At 41.6% G+C, this 9450-nt stretch overlaps 1 protein-coding gene across 1 annotated transcript; it reads right to left on the bottom strand.

Moving 5' to 3' along the window:
* Positions 1-4838: 4838 nt before the first annotated feature.
* On the bottom strand, positions 4839-9131 carry LOC112139559 (NLR family CARD domain-containing protein 3-like; the record flags this gene model as incomplete). The annotated part of the gene is made up of 4 exons (XM_024262385.1): positions 4839-4959; positions 6858-7031; positions 7127-8874; positions 9042-9131. Coding segments are annotated over 4 exons (2133 nt in total), but the record flags the coding sequence as incomplete, so codon positions are not given.
* Positions 9132-9450: the final 319 nt, after the last annotated feature.

The following is a 9450-nucleotide window of genomic DNA, read 5'->3' on the forward strand; positions in this document are numbered from 1 at the left end:
TTTACTTACATTTATTCCTTCTGCCGAGCTTAAAGGAGCATTTGGGTGACGCCGCTGACCCCCTCGCGCGCGCACCAGCTCGTCTCTTCACATGCGCTGCCACACTACAGTCTGATCAGATGCATGTGAGAAGCGCATTCAGCAGTATTTAAAATAAACATCCTAACAAGTAAACAGCTGGATGTTTTTATCTGTTTGAAAATATGATAACATCCATTGAAGTTTGTCTCGCGCTCCTCAGACGACTGCGTCTAATTCAGGCTGCAAGCTTGAAAAGTGCGGCGGAGATTAAACTTTGGTTGGTGATTTTATGCGCATGTACGCAACGTATAATTTATAAGCTACAACCAAAACAGTGAATAAAAGAAAAACAAACGTTAAAACTAAAAAGTCCAAAGCACATAACCTCAGAGTGAAATCTATTTCTACAGAGTAAATCCTCATCTAAAAATGTCGACAGCAATTCAATTCAATTCAATTTTATTTATATAGCCCAAAATCACAAAGAGATTTGCCTCATTGGGCTTCAAAATATAAACAATTGTTAAAGCTTCCAGCATGCGCCTCTTGTTTTAAAATGCTGCATCGGTACATTCCATTGAGGAAAACAACAGTAGGACAATGATTGGTACATTGTTGAATTGTAAAGTAGGTGTTAAAAGGTCTTCACGGACCGCATTGATGAAGTCTGCTCCCATTGGCTACCCGTCATCTGTCACTCAAACCCCCACACGTTCGACGTCACAAACATTTATTGAGCCATCTGATTGGTCAATTTATAACTCTAATAACTTGTGATAATGGAAAAAAAAAAACTTTTTAAAAAATTAGGATTAGAAAAAAGAAGTTAGGCAGAAAGCAGCAGAGGAAGAATGATTATTCTGACATATAAAATGACTGAGAAAAAACTGTCTGTTTGTCAATGTAAGTCAATGGGACTTTGGCTTTATTGCAACCCAGTGGTACTTCCTATATGGAACACGGAAGGAGGGGGGCTTGCTCTGTCCAGTTATTCTTATATACAGTCCATGGTTTCAACCCATAAACAGTAAAGAACTGCAGGGCATTCTATATCAAATGAACTCCTCCTTCTACTGTCTGGACATTCTACCCACAAGCTTTTTCAAAAAAGTTTCAAAGATCCTGGAACCAGCCCTGCCCCAGATTGTCAACTTGTCGTTAACATCTGCCGTTTTCCCACAACCACTGAAAACATCTGTAATCAAACCTCTCCTAAAAAAGGACAGTCTAGACAAAACTCAAATGAACAACTACAGACCGATATCAAACCTGCCATTTTTAAGTAAGATCATTGAAAAAGCTGTTTTCCATCAGCTAAATGAATTCCTAATAAAAAAACAACTGTTATGATGTCTTCCAGTCCGGCTTCAGACAGAACCACAGCACTGAAACGGCCCTGACCAAAGTGACTAATGACCATAGACAGTAAAAACAATGGACAGATCGAGCACTAAGGTCCCCCATTGGAAATGCATTACTTCCTCTCCTCGTGAAAGTAGGCCGCCGCTTTCACCGTCAATTCCTGAAACGGATACCGCCATCTGCAACCCATCTTCAGCGATTGGTCTGAGTCATAGCTGAGTCATCGAATCTACAGGAAGTACTGTCGCCAATCAGGAGTGAGTTTATTGCAACCGTCTGCCTATTTCCACGCCTTGACCACGGGACCGCGGATGTACACGCCGGCTCGAGACGACCGTGAAGTTGGCTTCCGATTTTTCCGAACAGGACCTGTTTTTAGGTGGTCTGAGTTCGAAAAATACAGTGGAACGCTCTCGCTGTGAATCGGAAGCCAACTTCAGCGTCGGCGGCTCGAGACAATCGTACAAGTCATTGTTGAAGCCTTTGAGGGAGAACCATTTGATTCTGTCAGCAGTCCTTTGGGATTTACTTACATTTATTCCTTTTTGTCGAGATAAAAGGAGCATTTGGGTGACGCCGTGCCCGAACTGCGCGCGGCCCCCTCGCGCGAGCCGGAGCAGCATTACTTCACGTGCGGCCAGGTTATAGTCTGATCAGATGCACGTGAGAAGCGCGTTCAGTGGTATTTAAAATAAATAACCATCCTAACAAGTGAACAGCTGGATCTTTTTTCTGTTTGAAAATACGAGTGAAAAATGAAAAATGAACGTTAAACAAACAAAAAGTCCAAAGCACATAACCTCAGAGTGAAATCTATTTCTACAGAGTAAATCCTCATCTAAAAATGTCGACAGCATGCTCCTCTTGTTGTTTTAAACTGCTGCATCGGTACATTCCATTGAGGAAAACAACAGTAAGACAATGATCAGTACATTGTTGAATTGTAAAGTAGGTGTTAAAGGGTCTTCACAGACCCATTGATGAAGTCTGCTCCCATTGGCTACCCGTCATATGTCAATCAAATCCCCCAGACGTTCGACGTCAGACCCACAAACGCTTATTGAGCCATCTGATTGGTCAATTTATAACTCTAATAACTTGTGATAATGGAAAAAAATCTTTAAAAAAAATTAGGATTAGAAAAAAGAAGTTAATCAGAAAGCAGCAGAGGAAGAATGATTATTCTGAGATATAAAATGACTGAGAAATAACTGTCTGTTTCTCAATGTAAGTCAATGGGACTTTGGTCTTTTTGCAACCCAGTGGTACTTCCTATATGGAACACGGAAGTAGGGGGGCTTGCTTCGCCCAGTTATTTTATATACAGTCTATGCTAATGACATACGTTTGAATACAGACAGTGGAAATATGTCATTGCTAGTTTTACTGGATCTCAGTGCTGCATTTGATACAGTCGACCACGCAATACTACTCAGACGACTGGAAAACTGGGTGGGTCTCACGGGGGCAGTACTAAACTGGTTCAAAACATACTTAGAAAACAGAAAATATTTTGTGTCAATTGGTAACTTCACTTCTGAGCCAAGATAAATTAAATGTGGAGTACTCCGAGGCTCCATCCAGGGACCACTTCTATTTAACATCTACATGCTCCCACTGGACCAGGTTATAAAGAACAACAACATTAGTTACCATAGCTATGCAGATGACACACAGATATATATTAGACTGACACCAGGAGACCGAGGCCCTGTACAGGCTCTTGGTAAATGCATTGAGGACATTAATGACTGGATGTGTCACAACTTACTTCAATTAAACAAAAACAAAACTGAGGTTATTGTCTTTGGGGCTAAAGAAAAAAGGTTGGACGTCACTACAGAGCTTCAATCTTGGGTGTAGTGATAGACACAGACCTAAATTTTGATAAACACATTAAGGCAGTCACTAAATCAGCCTATTATCATCTAAAAAATATCTCAAGGATTAAAGATCTGATGTCTAAGCAGGACCTGGAGAAACTAGTGCATGCTTTCATCTTTAGTCGACTTGATTACTGTAACAGTGTTTTTACAGGACTACCAAAAAAATCCATCAGGAAACTGCAGCTTATTCAGAACTCTGCTGCTCGGGTTCTCACAAGGACCAAGAAAGTAGACCACATCAGTCCAGTTCTGAGGTCTTTACACTGGTTACCTGTCTGTCAGAGGATAGACTTTAAAGTTCTGTTACTGGTTTATAAAGCTTTGAATGGTTTAGCACCAAAATACATGACTGACCTCCTGACCCAGTATGTACCAGCCAGACCTCCCCGGTCATCTGGATCCGGTCTTTTATCAGTTCCTAGAGTCAGAACTAAACATGGAGAAGCTGCATTCAGCTTCTATGCTCCACAGATCTGGAATAGACTTCCAGAAAACCTTAGATCAGCTGAAACACTCAGTTTATTTAAATCCAGGTTAAAGACTCACCTGTTCTCAGTTGCATTTGATTAATATGTATTCAAAAGTTTACGTCCGCACTGTCTATCTATGCTTGTTTTAAATTAAAATCTTTTACTTTCTTTTTATTTTATTTTTATGATCACATTTTTACTATTTCTTTTGATTGTTTCTTTCAATGTTTTATGTAAAGCACTTTGAATTGTCTCTGTACATGAAATGTGCTATACAAATAAACTTGCCTTGCCTTACTCAATTCTGATTGGCTGCTGGGTGTGGATTAAAAAGTGATCATGCACAGGGATAATGCACACCTATAAAAGAAGTTCCGGTCACACAGATCAAACGTTCTATATCACTGTGCAGGCTTCTTTAAAACATATTTTTCCTTCATCATCTGGACCAAAACAAGTGGTAAGAGGAGAACTTTCTCTCTGAACTGATGCTTTATTTAACGGGACATATTGATAAATTAGTCAACCCCATAATGATTGGCTTAACTTCTGTAATTTGTTTTCGAAAAGAGTCTCTCCTAGACCAGGGGTCATCAACCCAAAATGTTGAAAGAGCCATATTGGACTAAAAAAACAGCAAAAAAAAATCACTCTGGAGCTACAAAAAATTAAAAGCCTTATAAGGAAGGCAACACATGTTGTATGTATCTATGTTAGCTATATTAGACTACTATCAAAATAACTAAGTTGGTTACAAATACATAATGAGCCTTCATGATTACATGTTTATTTTCCCTGCAGCGCATCCTGTGGAGAATGACGCACCACGTGACTACTCTGTTGTAGGATGCCACATCAAGTTTAAATTCATTACAATATTCATGAATTACAGTATGTTTCATTGCTTTGATGAAATTAAAGAAATGCAATAAAGAAATCAGATTTCTGATATCATTTTTATTTTGAAGATTCGAAAAAACAACAACAGTAATGGAGTTTGGAGATGCAATCCACTTCTTAAATTGATTTTTGCGCTCCTGGTGATGGTTTTCTGTATTTAGAGGTTGTTGGACACCTGGGATGTGTCTGGGGTTGAATCTCAGTGGATGAGGGTCTCCATCATCCGGTTCTGCATCTGTCCTCCACTGTTGTTGATGTGGTGAACAGCTTTGATCTTTGACCACATCACCAGAGCCTCCAGAATCCCCACACGTTCTCGTCTTTGGTCCACCAGAATCATGAGCTCCAGCCCACAGGACATTTGAAGAAAAATATTTTCATTTATTGGGATATTTATTTCCTGAAAACACGTAAATGTCTGCCTATTTTATAAGATTACTTAGAATGCATGACTAAAAAATAAGCTAACTAACGTTTGAATAACATTCCTCTCAAACAGTTTGTGTTTCAGAGTAAAAACTAGCTAGCAAGTGTTTGATTCCTTCAGAAAATAACCAGAAAATGCAGCTCCACAAACTTTACCTTTTATCGCCAAAAATGACTCTTTCCGTTGCTCCTTTTGTCTCAAAATCTTCTCAGGACCTTCATGAAGGCTTTATTTCCCATGATGGTTGTGTTTCCGACATCTTCCCTATTTTTTTGCCGTTATAAAAACACTTTTCATTCTCCTCCGCTCTCTGTCTGTCTCACCGGGAAACAAAAGTGCTCCCCGCGGGCTTCTGGGTAGAATTACCATATTGAACCAATATTGACAAGAAAGTGCAATGTCTCAGCTTTCAGAGACTGTTGGAATTTTTAAAATAGAGCAAACCATTTAGGTATTAGAGTAAATTAAAGAGTGCTTGAAAAATGTGTCACCGGCAACACGCTCGCTCTGAAAGGGTTAAAACAAAAAGCATTGTAGGGATGGTTGCAGGCACACTGGGCTTGCTGTTGGGTCTGGCAGTGCAAGGAATTTTGAGGAACCATTTCTTGTGCGAGTCTGGTTGAAATTAGGTTTAAGTTTGGGTTTTCATGTATGTGTTTTGTTGTCTGACTGTTTAACACCGTTTGATTTTGTTATTTTGGCCTGTTGTGTTTGACGTCTTCCTGCACCTGGAGTGAGAATGAGGGAGAGGCTGATGACGACCCTATCGTTTTATTGTTGCTGGTTGGTCAAAACAGATCAGACAGATGCTGTCAAATAGTCTCTCAGCATCCATTATCACTATATGTATAGATGTCCCTTCTGAGTTTTAACCTTCTAATCAATTATGAAGAAGCGCCAGGGAGCCATGAGATGGCACTTAAAGAGCCGCATGTGGCTTTTACACTCTGGACAACTGATCATCTAGCAACTTCTTCAGTGTCTTTATTTCCTGGTCTGAATGACTGAAGTTTTGTTTCAACTGATGTAATCAGAAACTGACTTTTTTGCAGCTGGAGTTTTTTTTTCCACATCAGCCCTGTCCCCAGAGCTCATCAGAACAAACCTGCTTATGATTTTCATTCTTCCCAACTGCAGTTTAAAATGTTAACTTTATTGATTGAGTTGAACTATAAACATAGTGCTTCTTTTGACCCTTTAGCCCCGCCCCCAGTCTTGCAAAAAAACTACCTGCAGAGGTTCTTCTATCTAATCCAGCAAAGATTTTGTCTTTAGAAGCATCCGGACTGAGAACTAAAAGCCGACCTAAATACTGTGTGAAATGAAAGACCTGGTGCTGATCCAAGCTCAGTAAATAAGCACCAGAACCAGATCTGTGGGAAAAACCTGTCAGTCCACCATAGTTTGACCTCCTCACACATTTTCATAAGGAGCTGCTGCTCTATGGGTCAGAAATGTGCTGCAATTGTTTGTCTTTTTAAATCTACAGTTCTGTTATTGATTCATGTTTTCTTTCAAAGAACACAGAGAACATATGAACTTATCCCAGAAATCTACACCTGGATGGACTTAGGTTCTCTTTTTTAGTCTGGTGTGAAAAACCCAGGATAACATTTGTAACCATCAGGTAAAGAAAAAACAAGATTTTTAACTCTAGCAGATTGTTGTGATTTTTTACATTGTATGCAACAATCCTCTATTGTTTCTTCTTCACTGAAATCTATCTGAAACTTTCTACTAAAAAAAGACAAAAAACACACAACCTGGAAAAACAGTTGAATGAAATCTGACCTGAGAGTATCCAGTTTACAGTGTGGACTCTCCAGTCCAGCAGACAGAAGCTTCACTCCTGAATCCTGCAGGTTGTTTATACTCAGGTCCAGATCTCTGAGTCTGGAGGTCTGAGAGCTGAGAACTGAAGACAGAGCTGCACAGCTTCTCTCTGACAGGGAACATTCTCTCAGTCTGAAGAAAACAAAGACAGACAGCAGTTATTAAAACTTTTGTTTTTGACTCAAATTCATTTGTTCACTGAAGGTGATTTTCATGAGAGTTCTTACAGAGATTTGTTGGAGACTTTAATCACTGGCAGCAGCCTCAGAAGAGCCTCCTCTGAACGAGAATATTTCTTCAGGTCAAACACTTCCAGATCTTCTTCTGATGACAGTAAGATGAAGACCAGAGCAGACCACTGAGCAGGAGACAGTTTATCTGTGGAGAGACGTCCTGAACTCAGGAACTGTTGGATCTCCTCCACTAGAGAACCATCATTCAGTTCATTCAGACAGTGGAACAGGTTGATGCTTTTCTCTGCAGACAGATCCTCACTGATCTTCTCCTTGATGAACTGGACTGTTTTCTGATTGGTCTGTGAGCTACTTCCTGTCTGAGTATTAAGACCTTGTAGGAGTTTCTGATTGGTCTGCAGTGAAAGACCCAGGAGGAAGCGGAGGAACAAGTCCAGATGTCCATTTGGACTTTGTAAGGCCGCATTCACAGCACTCTGGTAGAACCGGACTGGACTGCTCAGTTTAGGTTTAAATAACTTGTGTTTTCTCTTATGTTTCATAATGTTGAGTCCAGAGTTGATGAAGGTCAGGTGGACATGAAGAGCAGCCAGAAACTCCTGAACACTCAGATGGATGAAGCAGAACACCTTGTCCTGGTACAGGCCTCTCTCCTCTCTAAAGATCTGTGTGAACACTCCTGAGTACACTGAGGCTGCTCTGATATCGATGCCACACTCTGTCAGGTCGGATTCATAGAAGATCAGGTTTCCTTTCTGCAGCTGCTCAAAAGCCAGTTTTCCCAGAGACTCCATCATCTTCCTGCTCTCTGGACTCCAGTGAGGATCTGTCTCAGCTCCTCCATCATACTTGACCTTCTTGACTTTGGCCTGAACCACCAGGAAGTGGATGTACATCTCAGTCAGGCTCTTGGGCAGCTCTCCTCCCTCTCTGCTCTTCAGCAGATCCTCCAGAACTGTAGCAGTGATCCAGCAGAAGACTGGGATGTGGCACATGATGTGGAGGCTTCGGGATCTCTTGATGTGGGAGATGATCCTGCTGGCCTGCTCTTCATCTCTGAATCTCTTCCTGAAGTACTCCTCCTTCTGTGGATCATTGAACCCTCTGACCTCTGTCACCATGTCAACACACTCAGCAGGGATCTGATTGGCTGCTGCAGGTCGTGTGGTTATCCAGAGGCGAGCAGAGGGAAGCAGGTTCCCCCTGATGAGGTTTGTCAGCAGATCACCCACTGAGGTGGACTTTCTAGGGTCATTTAGGATCCGAGTCTTGTGGAAGTCCAGAGGAAGTCGACACTCATCCAGACCATCAAAGATGAAGATGACCTGGAAGTCTTCAAAGCTGCAGATTCCTGCTTCTTTGGTTTCAGGGAAGAAGTGATGAACAAGTTCCACCAAGCTGAACTTCTCCTCTTTCAGCACATTCAGCTCTCTGAAAGTGAATGGAAATGTGAAGTGGATGTTCTGGTTGGCTTTGCCTTCAGCCCAGTCCAGAGTGAACTTCTGTGTTAAGACTGTTTTCCCGATGCCAGCCACTCCCTTTGTCATCACGGTTCTGATTGGTTCTTGTCTTCCAGCTGGGAGTTGAAAGAGCTCTTCTTGTCTGATGCTGGTTTCTGCTCTGTCTGCTTTCCTGGATGCTGCTTCAATCTGTCTGACCTCATGTTCTTCATTCAGCTCTCCAGTTCCTCCCTCTGTGATGTAGAGCTCTGTGTAGATCTCATTCAGAAGGGTTGGGTTTCCTGCTTTAGTGATTCCCTCAAACACACACTGGAACTTCTTCTTCAGACCAGATTGGACTTTATGTCGACAAACTGCAGCAGCAGATCCTGAATGAAGACAACAAACAGAGTAAATAAACTCTCTGCAGCCTGAATGATGAGGGTTTGAATCCATGTGGTTCCATGTGTTGAGACATCAGTAAATCTTCATTTATCAGCAGCTGAAACCTTCAGAGAAATCCTCTTACTGCTCTGCAGTCGATCAGCCAGCTCCTCCTGCTTCATTCTCCTCAGGAAGTTCTCTGTGATCTTCATCAGTGACTCTCTGCTGCTCCTCTGCTCTTCATCTTCATCCTCCTCCTCATCCTCCCTCTGACTCAGAAGCTTCTGGATCTTCTTCAGCTCCTTCTTCACAAAAGTGACAATGTTGTCCTCCAGCAGCTGCAACAGAATTCTAGATGAATGAGCCAATCAGAGTGAAGTCATGGAGCCAAACATCAGCTCCATGTTGGACACACTGACAATCCACTGGTCTCCAAAGTGCAGCATGGAGATGACTGTGGACAGAATGATGGAAAAGTACTTGTTGTTCATGTACAGACCAGAAAGATGGAGTCCAGCTGTGTTTGATGCTGCT

This window comes from Oryzias melastigma, unplaced genomic scaffold (genome assembly GCF_002922805.2).
Source record: "Oryzias melastigma strain HK-1 unplaced genomic scaffold, ASM292280v2 sc00677, whole genome shotgun sequence".
Classification (NCBI taxonomy): domain Eukaryota; kingdom Metazoa; phylum Chordata; class Actinopteri; order Beloniformes; family Adrianichthyidae; genus Oryzias; species Oryzias melastigma.